Source organism: Gopherus evgoodei, chromosome 15, assembly GCF_007399415.2.
Source record: "Gopherus evgoodei ecotype Sinaloan lineage chromosome 15, rGopEvg1_v1.p, whole genome shotgun sequence".
Classification (NCBI taxonomy): domain Eukaryota; kingdom Metazoa; phylum Chordata; order Testudines; family Testudinidae; genus Gopherus; species Gopherus evgoodei.
Genome location: NC_044336.1, coordinates 28654953 through 28673320, shown reverse-complemented (window position 1 = coordinate 28673320; position 18368 = coordinate 28654953). Strand labels below are relative to the sequence as shown.

Below are 18368 nucleotides of genomic sequence, written 5' to 3'. Positions count from 1 at the left end.
TTGGGCCCCAAAGCATGCGCTAGCAGCTGTTCTGGGATCAGAGATGCACAGAAGCCTTCTGAGGCTAGAACAGAATCTCTTTAGCAGAGACAGGTCTCCCCAGGCAGATGCATGAATCTTCTACTTCCTAGGCTCTTCTCTCTCCCCAGCCAGAGACTGGTCCTTCTCCACCATCCCCCAGGCTGCCTCCTTACCTGCACTGCTAAAGACAGCCAAACGCCCCACAACCAAGGCATCAAGCTACTTACAGCTGCCACATCGCCTGCCACAGGCAAGGTCAGGAATGGCTCTTCAGCAGTGACACAAACTGGACACAGCCAGGACTCAAAAACAGCTTACTTTATTGCACCATGATCTTGGCAATAGCTGAGGCTACTGCATTGTCCCCAGCAGGAGGTGCAAAATACAACCATGTACAGATCAGCTCCGGGTATCTACACACACATACATTGAGATTATGGAACTGTCAATCAGCAAACTGTACAGATGTCAGAATAATCCCCACTGTAGGAGGGAAATCTCCCCTGGGGTGGGGACAGAGTCTCACGCTGGCTTTTCTCCCCTTGACTAAGTTGAAAATTTAAATAAATGCAAATCCTAGCTGTAACAGCCATTAAACAGGCTTTGATATATGTACACATCTGAGATAATGCAATGATTTGCAGCCATTAACCCCTTCACCTGGCCTGTCTGGCTAACGGGGGTGCAAAAGGTTAATGGGTATTTAGAAGATAATGCAGGACAGCTCCCAGGGAGAAGGGGGGAGAGCAGGGCCCTGCCAGTGGAAGACTTGGAGAACATTCTTTTCCTGGGAATTGCACAGCAGGGGGTTTGGCCAAGGGGCAGCGGTGCAAGGAACACAGTTAAGAGATACCAGGTAGACATGGACACGCAGCAGCAGATGGGTGGAGGCAGCCTCTCCACTGAAGTAGCAGTGCCCCAGGAAATCGTCCCATGGCCCCCACAACAGCCATTAGCCTAGCAGACCCCATCTCATCTGCTCCTGGCCCAGCAGCATCCCCTCCCCAGAAAGCAGGGAGCGCTCCCTCAGTGAGATGCACCAAGGCACTATCGGGGGAAGCCAAACAGCGTGAAGTCAAGGCAGGTGTGCTAGGGGCGAGCAGCTGCTCTCTGTGCAGGGATGCACACAGCTGGACCAAGCTGTGGCAGGGGACAGCCTCCTTCTCCCACTTTGGCAGCAGCCATGTCGCCAGCTAAACAGGGGGAACCCAGGACAGGAGGCCAAGCTGGACGGGGGTGATGCTCACCCATGAGAACAGTTGGGTTGGGCTGGAGGAGGTCTGTTTGAGCCCATCACTCCCTCCGCCCAGGGACCCAGGCAGAAGCAGCTCCTGTGATGGAAGGGTGGGCAGGAGATCGGCAGTACAGGGGGAAGCATTAACAGAAAACTGCCATAGGCAGCACTTCAGAGCCCCATGAGCAGCGATCGTGTTTGCAAGGCAGAGCAGTGCCGGCTGCCAGCCCCAACCCAGCAGCCACATGTGCACTTAGCTGGAGAGGCCTCGGCGTGGAGCAGCAGCAGAGACCAGGCAGCAGCGACAAAGCGCCATTGAGAGGCACTTCTCTGTCCAGAAGCACTGGGCTGAACGCAATCCCAGCACCACGCTGCAGTCCTGGGGCGAGTGCAGCAGGGGAATGGCTGCCCCAGTAGGCAGCGTGTGACAGCAGCACAGTCACAAGGCTCCAGGGAAGGGAGGAACATGGCTGGGCACAAGGCAGGCTGCTGGGCAGTCCCAGTGCCAGGAGCGGGGGCCTGGAGGAGTCACCCAGAGGCTGTGGCAATCAGGAGCAGGGTATGCTTTGCATCCCAGCCTTGGCTATGGGACATGCCCTAAGCGGCCCTTCCTCAGCTACCTGCTGGGGGGAGGCATCAGTGCCCCCATGATGCTCCTTCGCACCAGCCATGGCGGTACGAGGGCAACAAAGCATGTGAACCAGCCAGGTTGGCTAAACTCCAGCAGCAGCAGCCCCGCAAGTCTCAACCTTCCCCAATGTCCAAGAACCAGCCCCTGTTCCATAGGGCCCCACTCCTCCTGTCCCTGTTCTGCTCCCACCCTGCACAGGACGCTGAACACCAGCAGAACCAAGGACAGCCACCCCAACCTGTCACACACCACGGCCCCCAGCCTGGCTCTGGGGACAGCTGGGAGAGGACGAGTCGACATCAGCACCGCAGGGTGCAGCCACTCTTCCACCAGGCCCACGAATGCCAGGACTGAACCGCAAGGCCTGTCTCAGAGCCGGTAGCTCAGGCTGGCCACCTTGGCTGGGTGAGTCACGGACCAGAAGTTACGCCTGCTCTGCAGTTTCTGGAAGGCGTTGAAGTGTCTCCTCCGTTCCCGCTTGAACTTTTTACTCTTCTTCACCTGAATGAGAGCAGAGCCCACGGCAGAGTGAAGGGAAGGGGCCTCCAGGTCAGACCTGGCGACAAAGCTCCCATACAACCCCCCCCGACACACACACACACGGAGCATGCCAGGACAGGAGGCAGAAGCCCAAGGAAGGGATCAGTTCCCAAGACCAAGTCCAATCGTTCCCTCCTCCAACAGGATCAGGGCCCCAACAACGAGCCATAATGCTCCACTACCGCCAGCACTCAGCTCACCTTGCCACTGTCGAAGTCCTCGTCCCAGTCGTCGGTGACTCTCGCGCGCCGGGCCCACGCCATGTCCCGAACGGCATCCTGGCTAATGGCCGAGATCTCACCCTCCCACGTCAGCACTGCAAAGCAGAGTTGCCCATCAGCGACTGCAGGCCGCACTAATGCACAGTGCCAGGCTGCTTGACCCACCAAGCCCCTCCTGGCTGAGCTGGGGCCTGTGGCCACCTGGACGGCTTTCCTGGCCTCAGTGCAAGATACATCCCCTGCCCCACCTCCGGCTGCATGGACCAGCCTCTTTGCAATGCCAAGCGGGGCCGTACCATTATCCTGCAGCCTTGACCCGGTGCATTCTGTGCAGGGGGGAGCACCTGTGCACAGCCACCAGGACGGCAGCCTAGTGCCGGGATGTTACCTTGCTTCCCATACGCTTTATCCAAGGAATTCCTGAGCAGCTCCTGCACCACGCTGGCCTCCTCCTTGCTCTGCCACGCTGTCCCAGTGTCCCGCATGGAGCCGTCTCTGACCTGGCTGTCCCAGATGCACACTGGCACTGCGGAGACCAGGTAGGGGTGAGCATGCAGACAGCTCACCTTGAGCTACACTGCAGAATCTGTGTCCTGAAGGGGCCATTCCATGGCCGGAGCACTAAGCCAGCCCAGCCAGCGTGGGCTCCGCAGGGCCCTGGCCTGGCCTCACAGCTGGCAGAGGGGAAATCTTCATCTTACAGGCAGAGCCAGGCCCCTTGGAGACATCCACCTCCATCAGCCAGGCACAGGGGCAGTAGCCTTTCCCTCCCTGAAGGAAGTCACATCCGACAGCCTAGAGGGCAATGTCATCTCCCCAGTGACAAGCACAGGACACAGCCAACGAGAGCCTTGCAGCCGAGCCAGCAGGAGGAGTTTCTGGGTGTGATCAGTGGCCTAGAACTGGGGCCTGTGGGGCAGGTGGGATGGTTTTTCTGGGGGTAGAGGGAGAGCAGCCAGCTGCCCCTGCCCCCCCCCAGTCTGCCGAAGATGCTGCTATGAACCAGGCACCGGCTAGGAGAGCACACGCCCAGCACAGCACACACTTGTGCAGCAGCAGTACCTGGAGTGCTGGCTCTGGTGTGGAGCCCATTCACAGCTGCCTGCTCAGGGCCGGGCTTGGAAGCCGGGCTGCCTGGGCTCTCCCTCCGCTTGCACTTCCGATGCTCGCTCTCGCCATCCTCCACCTCCAAACCTTGCTGCTGCTTCGCCCTGCGGAGCTCTCCTGCCCCGGACGCCAGGATCGCAACCTCGCCCTTCCCAGAGCAGCTGCTGTGAATTTAGACCCAGGGTCAGACTGGCAGCAGGAGTCATCGTCATGCAGCAGCCTCACCCCAGGCCCAGAGCCTGCCCAGTGTCTGTGGCCTGCCCTGCACTGGAGCCACACCTGATCGCTCCAGAGGGTCCAGGAGCCCCTAAAGTCAGAGTTCCCGCCATAGGCTAGCGGCTGCACACAGGGATCTCCTGCCAGGCAGAGCCAGGAGGGCAGCAAAGCCAAGGGGCAGGGAAGGGGGCAACTGACTTCAGTGGGCCAGGGCCTGGGCTGGGTTCATTGCAGAGATACAGGGCTCAGGGGCCCAGCCCCTCACCCAGCAAGACAGCCAGCACAGGACCTTTACTCCCCATGGCGCTGAGCCGCCAGGCCCAGGCTCCTGCCCCCCGCCCCCTCACCTGCCCAAGGGAGATGTGCCAGGGCTGCGATCTTCCTCCAGCTGCCGCATTCTCTTCCTCCTCCTCTTCCGGGGAGTGATGGGCCCAGTGCCCACATGGCAGCTGGAGCCTGAGGCTCGGTGCCTGCGCTCCCACTCCAGATCCCCACTGCCCAGCCCCTCTCTCTTCCTGGCTGCAGCTTCCTCACTCTCACCCTCCTCCAGGTACCGTCTCTTCCGGGAGGGGCTGATGAGCCCAGCCTTCTCGCCACTAGCACCTGCTGGGCCCAGGCCCTGGGGGACCACCTCAAGATGCCGCTTTCGTCGTCTCTTTTTGGAGGAGCCGGCCAGGGCCTGGCTGGCCCCCTGCTCCCTGCCTGGGTGTGAAGGGTGGGTGGGCTGGCTGCTGGCCAGGAGTGGAGAGTTTGGGCTGAGGCTGCAGGCAGGCTTCCGAGGAAGTGGTGATTTGGGAGTAGATGAGAGCACCCTGGGAGGGAGGGGGGGTGGGAAGAGAGAGAGATGCGGTAACTTGGTCCAGGGGCCTGTCCAGAGGGCAGCCCCCCCACCCCATTCTCAGCCCTCAGCTGTGAGCACTCACAGAGAGGCCCCTGCCTTGGCAGGCCAGCAGCTCAGCAGGCAGGTGGCAGAGGAGGCTGGTACCCTGGCAGGGAAGAGGCAGTTGGTGGCAGACACGTCACGTCACGTGAACGTGGGGCACAAGCAGAACGCTAGGGCGGCCAGCCAGCTGCTGACAGCAGACTGAACATTTCACAGGCCCTGGAGTGCCCGGCAAGGCAGGTACAGCACAGTTGGTGCGGCAGGAGGGCCCAGGCCTCCGGGGAGGGGGAGCTGCTGCCATGCTGCCCAGCACACACAGGATCCCTGTGGCTCTGCCAGAGATGCCTAATAGCCCAGCCACGTATGGCCCCCAGACACTGACTCCTGCCCAGCCTCTGGGCACCTGCTTCCCCAGGCTCCTAGACAAGGGCAAAGCCTTGGTCCACGCACCCAGGCCCGGGCCTGGCAGGAGGGGTTAGTGAGCACACCCAGCCCTGCGTGTCAGAGGTGCTGCGCTGCCTTGCAGCCGAAGGATCCCGCTCAGCACAGGGGGAGTGAGGCCGAGCGAGCTGCTGGGGCATCTGCACGGCTTACCTGGACTTGTCAGGAGGCCAGGGACAGGTGGAGGAAGGGTGAGTGGTGCTTGTGGGGGAGGAGTTGTCGGCAAAGGCTGGGCGGGGCGGCGCACGGCGGTCACTTCCGCTCGCCCTCCACGGGGTGCTGCCCTGCAGTTATCGACATAAATAAAAACTTGGTGGTCTGCAGAGGTTTCCATGAGCCAAGAGGGGAAAACAAAACGGGAGCCCAGAGAGGGGGAGGAAGATGGACACAGACAAGGAGGAACGGGGGATGGGAGAAGAATCAGAAGAGTGTTCTCAGTTAGAAACACAAAGGAAGCAAGGAAGGAAGGAAATGTAAACCGAAACCCTAGCCCCAGCACTGGAACAGAGACCCGGGGGGAGCCTGGCCCTGCAGAGGGAGGGGTTCCCACATGCTCCCAGCTGCAGCATCCTCCCATGGCAGCACCAGCTCCAACCAGCCTGGGAGGCAGGATTGGCAGTGGGCCTGGTCTGGGTGGTCCCTCGGGAGGGCTGAAGAGGCCCCCCACAGCAGGGCAATGTCATGGCAAGTCACTTGGGACTGACAGCCCACCCAGGAACTGCTCCCTTCCACTCCTTGCCCAGGGCAAGAGCCTGTCACGTGCGGATCTGGTAGCTCTGGGAAAAGGTGGGTAAGTGACATTGTGCCCTCCAGGCTGCCCAATAAGCCCAAGGCCCAGACAGGCCCCACCCAGGCTGGTGGTTAGGGGCTTTCCTGCACCCAGAGCAATAGCTGGGCACTTTGGCCAGGCCTCATACGGACAGAGAGCGGACATGACTTGCGTGGCTCTCAAGGGTACAACCCCAGACCCACCTTCTTAGCAGAAAGGGCCAGCTTCTTGGCAGGAGGGGGCGACATGGTGCTGCTCAGATCCAGGGCGGCACCGGTCAGCAGCAGGGATTTTAATTTCGCCACTTGGGGGTCCTCTGAGCAAGGCGGCTTGGCCTCCTGCTCCGCAGATGAGGCTGGGCCATACTCCGTGTCCCGAGAGGCGCAGAAGCTGTTGGCTCCACTCTTAGTCCGCAGGGGTCCCTTGGCCAAGTGTGCTGGGCTGGAAGAGCTGCTGCTGCTGGAGTCCTTCCTCCGTGGCTCAGTGCCCTCCCCGCTGCTCCTGGGCTCTTGGCTGGGTGCAGCTGGCTCCACCAGGTGCTTGGGCGAGGTGGGTGACAGAGACTCCTTGCTCTCCCAGGAGCTCTGCTTGGGGACCTCGGCTTTGGCTCTGCTCGCTTCACTGGTGTCACAAAAGCCCTGGGACACAGCAAGTGGCTTCCTGGGCCTCCTGGCCAGCTCATCAGAGAGCGCAGCTGCCACGTGCATGGCTCTGGCAGCCAGTCTGGGTGAGGGAAACCCAGCAAGGGGCTTGGCCTGAGCGGTCCCATTCTGCAGCTTGGGCCCGGCCCCAAACACACCCCAGGCCACAGGGGTCCCGGCCTCCTCCGCTCCCTGGAGCTTCTTCCCAGGCGTCCCGTCTGGTCTCTAGGCAAAGCCAGAGGAGTTGAGTTACGGGGTGATTCAGGGAGCCGCGAACTGAGTCCTGCTGCGGAGCACAGTTGGCTGCAGGGTACGGCCAGCCCTAGCCCCCACCCCAGGCGAGAAGGCGTGTTACACCTTGGCACCCGATATCGATCATTGTCATGTAATTAGGATACATCTTATACACAGTGTTTTGTGAGGTATCATTCCAAGTCTTGATCTGCTAGACAGTAACAACGCACACCATCTAACAAGATATCGTCATGTGTGAAGTTAGGACGTTTGGCTACATGTGCGTTACTGAAACACGTCCTGAGGCTGAAAAACACCCTCAAGCAGCCTTTCAGGTACAACAGTGATAAGGCCAAACAATGTTACTGGCTCCCTGAGGAAATGCACACGAGCGCAGGGATTACCCCAGGAACTGTGTGCGACAGAAACCTCTCCGAGATAGCACTGCACAAGGGGAACTGTCTGACCCAGGTCACAGCAAAGGAGCTTTCCACCAAGCGGGGTGATGATATAAAAGGAGAAAAAAATGACATCATGGGGGGACCTCACTCTCCCTGCAACACCACACCTGGAAACACCTGAGGGACAAAGACTGAACTGTGGGAAGTGATGGTCCCAGGCTTGAAGGATCTTTAGCCTGTGTACGAAAATCAGTTTGCGGTTTTTGTTTATTTACTATGGTAAACTGCTTGGATCGGTTTGCTATCCCTTATAGGCACTTAACATTTACCTTTTGTAGACAATAAACTTATAACATAACCCAGTTTCTGCAATTCATACATGGAGGGGAAGAAGTCGTGCACATCTCTCTCCGCATTGAGGGAGGGGGCACATTTTATGAGTTTGCACTATATAGAAAGATCTGCACAGCGCAAGACAGTATTAGGTTGGGTTTATCTCCCAAAAGAGGTGCGCACATGAGTTCTGGGCAAGTCCTCTCACACAGCGCTGACTTCAGTCTATCTGCAGCTGGGTGTGGCCCTACCTGTCTGTGCGCGGCAAGAGGCTGGAGAGCCTAATTCAGCAAAACAGGGAGAGGGAATCCAGGCTGGTGGAAAAGGAGAGGCTCAGTGAAACCCCAGTACATCCGGTTGCCTCCTAGACAGGTCTAACCCGTCACAGCATGTTTTGGGCTGTGCAGAACCCGCAATGCCCTCTGTCACCTGCCAAGACATGTTCCGCTAGCAGCAGCAAGGAACCTCGGAGGAGCACGTGCCGCTCACTCAAGTAGCTTCACCCAGGCACCGAAAATCCCTGCATGCCTGCAGCATCCCAGGCCCTAAGGCAGCGAGTCAGAGCCCTCTCCCACTCAGCAGCAGGGACAGCTGCAGCCCCATGCTTCGGGAGTCTCTGGCACAAGGCCTGGACACTTACCTTGCCAGGCAGCGGCGAAGAGAGCAGCCCGTTGGCTACGGTTTTCTTGATCTGGTCAGAGACAATGTTGGCTCGGCCAGGCAGGGCAGAGGCAGTCTTAGCAATAGGCCCCTCAGGGCTCTTCCTAGAGCTTGGGATTCTGGCCAAGGACAGAGAAATACGTGGAGTCAGAGGAACCAGGGGACATGCTGAGGAAACAGGTGCCGTGGTGGAGAGGGGCTTGGTGCAGCGCCACCCATCCATCGGGAGCCATCATAGAACCACAGCTAGAGCACTCACTCCCAGCCAAGGCCTGAAGGTGCCCTGGGGACAGGCCAGCAGCCACGTGCCAGCCCAGCTGGAGCTGCTGAACCATCCCTGCTAGGCACACGTCTCTAGCCCTCCCAGGGAGGCAGCACTTTGCAGAGGAGGCAGCCCAAGGGACGGGGCAGAGCTGCCTGCCGCTGACGGCGACTTGCGTACCTTAAGTAGAATAGCACGTAGGCCTGCTGGTTGAGGACGACCTTGATGTTGCTGGAGTGGACGAGAGAGTCGTTCATCTGGTACCACTGCCCGTTACTGGCCTGGAGGAGGAGTGTGCAACAGACAGTAACAGAGACCCCGCTCAGAGACAAGACAGACTGGAGCATCTGGGGGAGTGTCAGGAATCCCTCCCCTGGCAGGTCTAAGGCAGTGCTCCCCAGCGCTGCCTCTCAGAAACCACTCGCCGGCGCCAGGGCAGAGCAGGGAACCCCCCAGCATCTCGGAGGCGGGGACATAGCTAGAGACAGAGCACTGCAGGCTGCCCAGGCAGCAGCAGAGAGCTGAGGTGATACAGCACCCACCATCCAGCAGGGCCACCCAGCACCACCGTTGGGCCCCTAGGACGCACACTCAGGGCCTCACTCCCTGCCCAGGAGCAACTCCCCTGGGAGGGGCCTCACCTTCACGTAGCAGTAGTAGTGACCCGCATGGCAGCTGTACCCCGAATGCACCAGCACCGCATACAAGCCGTACATGACCGGGTCGCCATTGCTCTGAGACATGTAGGGACGAATGTTCAGGAACTCGGGGTATCCCACGTCCTGCAAGGAGAGACCGGCATCAAGGAACCTGCCCCCGGGGCTTGCCCGGCTCAGGAGGCAGATCTCCCGTCCCCTTGGCGGGAGGGAGCCGCCAGCATCAGCTACCCAAAACCTGTTACACAAGTCACCTACATGGCACAGCCACCCCACAATGCAAGAGGGGGGCACGCCCAAGGGGTCGGAGAGCCTCTGGAAGGCCGCAGGCCAGAGCTGAAGTGTAGGGGCAGAGCTCGGGCACTAAGCCACATGCCAGCCCTGCTCCCCAGGGACATCCCCGTGCAGACACCCACCTTGGTGATTTTACCTCCGCTGAAGTTGGCGAAGCGCTTGAGGGACAGCGTGAGGACGTTGGAGGCACGGTGGATGGTGAAGCGCTTAGTGGCTGGCACCTTCCTCTTGCATCTGCACAGAAGAGAGGGATGAGCTGATGCCGTCACACCGCTCCTGCCCCCAGCCTCCACTCCTGTGCCAGCCACCCCGGCAGGGCCCAGTGTCAGCACTGCCCCGAGGCAGGGCATCCCTTCACTCAGCAAGGAGAGGGCTGGGATCCCTCCCCGAGTCAAGGAACAGGAGGAGTGAACTGATGTGCCTGGAGCCCTGCTGCTGCTGCACATGGTGCTGCCCAGCCAGGCTCCACACTGGATCTGAGCTCAGTCTGGGCTGGCATCAGGAGCCTGGCCCAACCAGGCAGAGGAGAGAGACTGCCGTGCCACGCTGCAGAACAGCCTCCAGGAGCTCACTCCTCCGAGCCAGCAGCCCCCGCGGGGGAGACGACTCACTTGGCACACATGTAGGCGTTCTCCCCGGTCAGCACGTCCGGCCTCACAAACAGCTCCAGCGCGCGCACAATGTTTGCGGCTTGCTGCAACGACAAGGGGGAGTCAGAGGGCAGAGTCCAGGCACCCCGAGGCACGGCTGCCCACCAGCACTACAGGGCACTGCAGCTAGCAGACCCCCTGGGGCACTAGCATGGGCCCAAGGGCAGACAGTGTGAGCCTGTCACCCCACAGCCACTCGGGCTGAGTGCTCCCCAGCATGCAACAGGCCTGCCTGCACAGGCGCTAACGGACAGTCCAGGGGCAACATGACCTCACCTCCCAGGAGGAGGTTGGTGTGGGGGTTGCCATGGCACTGCATCCCACCACTGGCCCACGGTCAGAATTCAGGGTGCCTGGCGCTCTGGGCCCAGGCCCAGAATAGCAGGCAGACTGCACAGCTACAGGGGGAGCTGCACCCCTGCACTATTCCTCAATGCTGGGCCGATTTGTCCCCCACAAGGAGCCTCACTGACCGTGGCTCCACCTCTATCCAGGCCTGCATGTGCCTTGTACCCACCCCACCGGCGAGTGTGCCCGTACCCGGATCTCCAAAGCCACGTCCAGGTAGGGGTCGTAGGTATCCGAGACGCTCTTGCACACCGAACACTTCACTGCAAGGGAAGCAGAGAGCAATGAGCCAAGCGCACCAGAGGGCGGTACCCAGGAACAACTGGCACCTAGAGCTGGTACTGCCACACAGCCCTGAGGGACGGCTCCCCTCCCTGGATCTGGGCCTGGGGAGGAAGCAGCAGGACAGCAGAGCCCAGGCTCTCTGCTAACTCCCCTCCACCCAACCGAAGCAGCAGCAGCAGCTCTGTGCAGTGCTGGAAGCAGAGTGGGTGGAGTTGAACCAGGCAGTGCTGCGAACACATCTGCACCCTCGCTGGGGGTCAGGGAGCCCTCAGAGCCAGCCCGGCCAGGAGCTTTCTGTGCTCGCCGCTGGCAGCTCAGGCTCCACACGCCCAGGGACCAGCCGGGGGAAAGAACGTGCAATATAACCCCACCGTGGGCTGGGGTCCCAAGGGAATCAAGTGGGCCCGAGAGGAAGCTGCCAGGGAGGCTCAGGTCTGTCTGGGCCCAGGACAAGGTGCCCCACAACCTGCACTCACCACGGGACCGCAGGTAACCGCCAAAGATCTGATGAACCAGAGTTGTAGCCTGAGTCTGACGATCCAACCTACGAGACAAGCAGCTGGTCTCGCACAGTCCCCTCCACTAGGCCCCCCTTCCCTCTGAGCCAGACCTCCAGGGCCACAGCCCCCCAAGCAGGCTCCAGCCCTGCTCCTGGCTGGGAGACCTGGCTACCCAGGCAGCAGAGTCTGCTGGATTCAGCAACAGCAGGGACAGCTCAGACACCTCTGTTAGTGCAACAGGGTGCTGGGGATGCAAGGACCACATCCAGTCCCCTCAGAATGGCATAGGACAGGCCTACATCACAGCCCTGAGCCACCTGCCCACGGGGCTTCCCCCAAGCATGAGGCAGCTCGATGCACCACTCGACTTCAGTGGACAGCACGGGGACAGGCACCTCGAGAGGGCGGCACCCTCTGCCCCGTCCCAGGACGCCAGCCTTGGGGCCTGCAGATGCACCTTTCGCTGTTACAGGACGATCAGCGTGTGGTGAAGTCAGCTGTGTGGTGCTGGTGAAAACGGCGGGGAGACTTACCTCCAGGAGAATGGGCGGGGGGCATGTCAGGGCTAGGGCAGGGGTCTCAAGCCAGGCCCAGGCCTCAGCTCAGTGAGTGTGCCAGGATTCTCTCGCCACATCTACAACCTGCCCCCAGCATGTCAGGGGACACCTGCCATGGCTGTGCCCACTGAACAAGGAAGGAGGCAGTGGCAAGCAGGCTGTGGAGCTGCCAAGTTCCAAGGTGCACGGGGAGGAGCAGGTTGGATCCTGGTGCTGCAAGGCATGGAGGGGCCGGGGGCCGGCATGCTGCTCCCCACCGGCCACGTGCAGCTGCGCCACCTGCAGCACAACATGCCCCATGTTGCACTGTGCTTGCCCCAGACAGTCCCCCGAGGCTCCTGCTCTCTCAGAACACAGGGATTGGGCTTTCATTGTCTAGCTAAGGGGGCAGCCCCTTCCTTCAAACCAGGGGTAAAGGGGTAAATCTGGGGCTCTGCACAGGCACCACCTACTTGGTGTAGCCGTTTAGGCAGGCCTTCTGCATGGCATCAATGGTGTAGCGCAGAAACTCGTGCGCATCCTCCTGGCTGCCAAAGCGGAAATGCCGAGCGATCTCTGCAGGAGGGGGGAGAGAGAAACGAGTCAGCCAGCTGCTTAGCCCTCGGCCCCTGAGCACTGGCCAGGGAAAGCGAAAAGATCCCCTCCTTCAAACAGGAACGCTGCCACTTGGAGGCCAGACCATCAGTCCAGTTTAAGAGCCAGGTGCCTAGTTCTGTCCCCAGGGCTGCGGAGGAAGGCGCACCCCAGCCAAGGACACAGTCACGGGGCTGGCCTAGTGACCCACATGCCCAGTACATGGCCATGTTGCTTTAGTGAGTCCCTGCAAGGAGACAGCGGGAGATTCAAGCCTTGGGCTCAAGCAGAGAAAGCCTCCCAAGTGCACTCGTCGCCTCTCCCAGCAGTACAGGGAGAAAAGAAGGGAGACCCCTCGCTGCCCGGAGCAGAAGGGAGGGCTCGTTTCCTTACTTTTGAGATCTCTGATGAAGGACACTGGCTTGATTGCATTGCCGCTGTTGGCAAAAGCTTGTATCATGTGATTCTGCATAATGCACATCATGCAAAAGCCTCCTTGGTGACCTGTAGCAGGGTGGGGAGGAGAGAAAGGGGGTTAGGCACAGATCTCACTGCAGGAGCCACACTGCTCTCTCCAATTCAACCTGCACAGCACCCACTCCTCTTACAGGCAGAGCCCAGGGTGCCATGCCCTAGTCACAGGTTTCCAGCCTGATCTGCAGAGCCACAGAGCCCCCATGGGCAACTGGGCAGCGTTTTGGTGGCCAGCATTCACGATGGAGGCCATTATACCAAAGACAGGGGCTGCTAGCCTTGTTTTCATCACAGCGTTAACTGAGGTGACTGGTACATACACCTAAGCAGCTGGGTTACCCTAAACTGGGTGTGAGCTGCCACACTGCAAAGCCCCACCCAAGTTACTGGCACCACGCTCACCCGTGTGAGGCCCAAGGACTTCTGGCGGCATAGCCATGAGTTTTCTGCTCCACTACGCAGAACCGCGCTAGGAGTCTTCCCCAGTGAGTTGTGGGAGAACTTGTCTCTCTGGTCAGAAACATGGGGAAGATACTGGAGGCCCATGAGCACTCAACTTGGCTTGTGTCCTTCTGGTAGAGTGAGCCAGTTACCACGCAGCTCTCCGGCTCTAGCCGATTGCACCTGGGCTAGCTGGGGTGTCTGGGGCTAAGCACTTGGGTCAGAGGTTTGTGTGTGGGGACAGGTGTCTGAGGAAGAGCCAGGCTAACTCTGCAGTGAGAACATACCTTCAGAGCCATCAAGACCCCTCCATCCACATTAAAAAGTGACCATCACCAGGGCATCTCTTCAGACCAGCTGCTTCTTGCAGTGTAGAGGCTCTTAGCAATGGCCCCCTCCACCTGGGCGGCATGGTCCCTTCCCAACAATCCATACATAGCACCCTCCCAAAGCACTATCCTGTTCAGCCTGCACTCTCCCCCTCTTCTGCCAGGGGTGCCTGCAGTCACTCCATGGCCCACAGAGATGGGAACAGGGACTGCTGCTAAGGCCTGCTCTCCACAACACCGGCAGATCACATGGCACTGGTGCTCCTCCTTCCCTGCTGTTTCTCCCAGACCATCAGTCTCTCCATACTGAGACTTGGCAACGCCGCTGGAACCAAGGAAGAGCCTGGCAGGGACAGGGGATCTTCCCAGAGAGGAGTGGATGGCAGAACAGCACATGCCAGGGAAGAGGGGGAACAGACCGATGGGAAATGAAAGAAAAGTGCCCAGAGACCACAGCAGTGGGCACAATACAAGAAAGTAACTGGATAAAGCAGAGGCAGGTCAGTTATACACCCCCCCCCACCTCCCTAGGAAGAGCAGTTCAGTGATGGTGTCTGGCCTGTGTCATGCAGGAGCTCACACCAGGTCCCTTCTGGCCTTGGGGAATTCACACACAAGCCTCCCTCCCCAATCAGCACTTTCCAATGTAGGTGCCAGAGGTCACTGCGCAAGGAGATTCACCTGGCAAATGCCTGAGAACCCTCGGCTTCAGCACTAGCCGCTGAGCACCACGGGGACACTCAGCTCAGCCCTACCGAGCCCCCGCGCCAGCTGGCCCTTCCCCCACTCACAGCTGCGGCTGTGCTCCTTGGACAGCAGGTAGTTTGCCAGCGGCGGCGTGTACGTCAGGCATTGCACAGTGGAGTTCAGGAAGCAGGTGTTGCCCAGGTTGTGGAGTCCTGCTCCAACCCTGTACATCCGGTCCCATTTCATGGACAGGCGGTCCATGGGGAAGAGAACTTTCTGGGGAGCTGGGACGCCGTCCCCAGAGCCTCCCAAAGCATGGTCACTCCCTGCAAGAGAGAGAGGAGTCACTGAGAAAGGAGACGGAGCCCTGGTCGACACAGAGAAGTCAGACTGACCGAGGTACAGCTCTCAGGCATGTGAAAACGGGACACCCTGAATGCCCCCGACACAGACCGCAGCTAAATCGATAGAAGAATTCTTCCATCAGCCTGGTTCCCGCCTCTCGGAAGGGTGGATTAATTCCAGCAATGGAAAACCTCTTCCAGCGCTGCAGGAAGCAGCTACACAATGCTGCTACATTGACAGAGCTGCAGAGGCACAGTGATGTCAATGGAGCCTCTGTAGCGTAGGAGAGCCCAGACGTTCAAGGGACGAGATCTCAGCAGATTCAAACACTGGTAAGAGAAGCAGCTCCCAACCCCAGAGCCCTCTACGTACCCTGCTTCCTGATCTGGGCCTCATTAGAGCTCTTCTGGCGACTGGCATTCTCTGTCTTGGGGTTCAGCAGAACGTACTTGCCCTTCAGAGTCTCCAGCTGGTAGGAGAAGCTCTTGCTAGCCGGCTCAAACTCAATCTTCTGCAGCAGGATCTTCTTGGCAGAAGATGCCAGGAGCTTGCTCAGCTCACCATCGTCAGTGGAGTCCTTCCGGCCTGGCCTGAGAGCCTCCTTCAGCTTGTCCACTATCGGCATGGTGCATCACTGTGGGGGAGTGGGCTCAGCTCACTGACTGGGGAAGCGTCTCTCTGCAGAGGAGAGTTGGAAGGGAGACTGACGGGCAGGGTGGCCAGTCAGGAACTGCCACCGATCTCACAGCAATTACCAGGCCCAGAGACCTTTCCAGGTATGTGGTTTCGACAGTGCTGTAACCCTGGCCTGCCCACCACCCAAAGCAACCCGAGAGCCACCTTCAGAAACTGTCAGATTGCAGCCCCTGGCAGTGGGAATTAGTTCCGTCTCCTGATCAGGGGCATCCGCTGGGCTGGCTCTGGGAAGGATCTCCTCAGCCTGCCCAGAAACGGCACATAGGCTCTAGGATTGCAGGATTTAAACAATCAGGAACAGCAAGCAGATGTCTCATTTGTCCCATGAGCACCAGGGCCAGCTCTAGATATTTTGCCGCCTCAAGCACGGCAGGCGGGCTGTCTTCAGCAGCTTGCCTGCGGGAGGTCCCCCCGTCCTGCGGGCCCGGCAGACCCTCCGCAGGCAAGCTGCTGAAGGCAACCTACCTGCCGCCCTCGCAGCTACCGGCAGAGCGCCCCCCTTTGACTTGCCACCCCAGGCACGCGCTTGGCATGCTGGTGCCTGGAGCCATCCCTGGCCAGGGCACTCCTCACCCTGCTCCCAGACCACACAGGTCAGAGTCTGTTCCCTTTGTGCCATGAGGCATGTACGAGCAGCCAGTAGCACCCCTTCACTCAGACAAGTGATGCCGGGTACTCCCTCCTCCTCACCCAGGAGTAAGCACCCCGCGGGTACAGACTGCACAAGACGGAAATGAGTTTGTGCTCCTGCAGGGCAGGGCAGGGCAGAGCCCCCACCGCGGGGCCCAAGGTCCACCAGTAACACCTGCCCTCCCCCCGCCAGCCGTGGGACCCAAGGGCGTCCCCACGCCCCCGCCAGCCGTGGGACCCAAGGGCGTCCCCCCGCCCCCGCCAGCCGTGGGACCCAAGGGCGTCCCCCCGCCCCCGCCAGCCGTGGGACCCAAGGGTGTCCGTCCCCCCCCGCCAGCCGTGGGACCCAAGGGTGTCCGTCCCCCCCCGCCAGCCGTGGGACCCAAGGGTGTCCGTCCCCCCCCGCCAGCCGTGGGACCCAAGGGTGTCCGTCCCCCCCCCGCCAGCCGTGGGACCCAAGGGTCCCCCAGCCAGGTGTCTGCTTTAAAACATTGGCCGTTCTAGTCCCAGCCGGCACTGAAGCAGACCCCCTGCCCCTCTGAGCGCCCCCCCGTGCACAGCCCTGGCTGGCTGGGGCGGAGGCCGAGCAGCTCCAGGGTCAGTCCCTGCAGTGCGGTGTCACACACGGGCCTCCGCCAGCCCTCGTGGGAACTTCTGCCCTGGCTGCCGGGCGCCCAGGCCGGGAGGGGCGGCGGGGGGAGCCGGGCGGTGTCCGGTGCCCTTCCCCGGCTGACGCTGGGCCGGGTGCGGAGAACGGGAGGGAGGGATCACCCAGCGGAGCGGACGGCTGGAGAGCTGTGTGCCCCCGGGCGGGGCCTGGCAGCCCTGGGCGCCCCACACCCACCCGCCCGGCCCGGCCCGGCCCGGCCCTGGGCTCCGCAGCGCCCCGGCCGGGCGGAGACCCGGAGCCCCCGAGGGGCAGGGCCGCGGCCCGCAGGATCCCCCCGCCCGGCCGGGGCGGCTTCAGCCAGGCGCCCCCGAGCCCCGGCCCGGCCCGCGCGGCCCCGCTACCTGCTCCGGCCTCACGCACCATCCGGGCCTCCCCGGCCCGGCCCGGCCGCACACGTGTCTGCGCCTTAAAGGGGAGGCGCCTGCGAACCGCCGACACAAACCCCCTCTCGAGCGCCACTCCCCCTTAAGGGGCGGGGCCACGCTGGGGCGGAACCTCCTCCCGCTGCGCGTGACGCTGAAGCCCCGCCCCCAACGGGAGGATGCCCGCGGGTCTCAGCGCCCGCGGCTGCAGCCCGACCTTCACGCCGAGCGCCGCGGCCCGTGGCGGGGAGTTCCGCCGGCCCCGCCGCCTGCGGGGAATGGGCGCGCCCCAGGCGGGCTGCGGCAGCCCGTTCTGCGGGCTCGGGGCTGGGCTGTTCGCCACGCGGAGCCCCCGCAGGGCATTGCACACACGACACGTGGGAGCTGTTCCTGCCCGGCTCTGCAGTGCCCGCCTCCCGCCACTCTTCCGCGGGGCGCCCTGCACGCGTGGGGGGTTTACCGTGGGGTTAGGATGTGTTCCGGCTTGTCCAGCCCTTTCCTAATGATGCCAACAGTCTGTTCCCTTTTCTGACTGCCACAGCGCCTTGCATGGCTGTGTTCAGTGACTCCAAGACCTGGTTCTTGAGTGGTAACAGCTAATTCAGACCCCGTTGTTTTGTGTGTATAGTTGGGATTCTGACAGGTTTCAGAGTAGCAGCCGTGTTAGTCTGTAGCCGCAAAAAGAACAGGAGTCCTTGTGACACCTTAGAGCCTAACAGATTTATTTGAACATAAGCTTTCCTGGGCTACAGCTCACTTCATCGGATGCAGGCAGTGGAAAAATACAGTAGGAAGGTCTATATATACACAGAGAACATGAAACAATGGGTGTTACCATATACACTCTAACAAGCGTGATCAGTTAAAGTGACCTATTACCAGCAGGGATTATGTTTTGAAATGTGCATTACGTTGCATTTATCAACATTGAATTTCATCTGCCTTTTCTTGCCCAGTGTGATGGAGTAGGGGCTGTCTGTGTGGGGAATGGGAGAGCAGGGGAGGACTTTAGGGGATGGACCATACCGGAGCCGAGCTGGTAACCTGAGCTAGGTAAGGGAGGGGAAAGGTCAACACCTTTGCCCGGGAAGGGGACAAAGGAAGGGAGTGGCAGGAGGGAAGCAGTTCGAGTTTGGGCTTGGGGCTGTGTGGGCGGAATTCAGGGGATCCTAGCTAGGATCCAAGCACCCTGAAAGCCCAGAAGGACTCGGTGGAGGGGTCCTGACTGTGCCTGCAAGCTCTGCTGTAACCTGTGTTCCTGTTGTCCAATAAACCTT

The 18368-nt window shown here is 60.7% G+C and overlaps 1 protein-coding gene across 5 annotated transcripts; it reads right to left on the bottom strand.

The window, feature by feature from the left end:
- Positions 1-321: 321 nt before the first annotated feature.
- USP36 (ubiquitin specific peptidase 36) lies at positions 322-17175 on the bottom strand. Of its 5 annotated transcripts, none has more exons than XM_030534313.1 (19): positions 17090-17175; positions 15106-15411; positions 14493-14714; positions 12851-12961; positions 12337-12439; positions 11304-11371; positions 10735-10805; positions 10156-10238; positions 9667-9778; positions 9236-9376; positions 8775-8875; positions 8313-8451; positions 6267-6929; positions 5448-5578; positions 4318-4782; positions 3710-3918; positions 3036-3173; positions 2627-2742; positions 322-2387 (listed from the first exon to the last, which is right to left on the bottom strand). In XM_030534313.1, exons 2-19 carry the CDS (start codon positions 15356-15358, stop codon positions 2256-2258), a joined length of 3258 nt encoding a protein of 1085 aa, XP_030390173.1. In that variant the 5' UTR covers positions 15359-15411; positions 17090-17175; the 3' UTR covers positions 322-2255. The 5 variants fall into 5 exon arrangements, with proteins under 5 accessions (XP_030390173.1, XP_030390172.1, XP_030390174.1 ...); XM_030534312.1 differs by having other exon boundaries at positions 17071-17144; XM_030534314.1 differs by having other exon boundaries at positions 15106-15367; positions 17090-17120.
- Between the last annotated feature and the right edge of the window lie 1193 nt (positions 17176-18368).

Coding starts and splice junctions, on each gene's coding strand:
- USP36 (XM_030534313.1), bottom strand. CDS start 15,358: ATGCCGATAGTGGACAAGCTGAAGGAGGCTCTCAGGCCAGGCCGGAAG. Junction 11,372..12,336: donor TGCCTAAACGGCTACACCAA/GTAGGTGGTGCC, acceptor CTTGTCTCGTAG/GTTGGATCGTCAGACTCAGG. Junction 9,779..10,155: donor AACGCCTACATGTGTGCCAA/GTGAGTCGTCTC, acceptor TCTTCTGTGCAG/ATGCAAGAGGAAGGTGCCAG.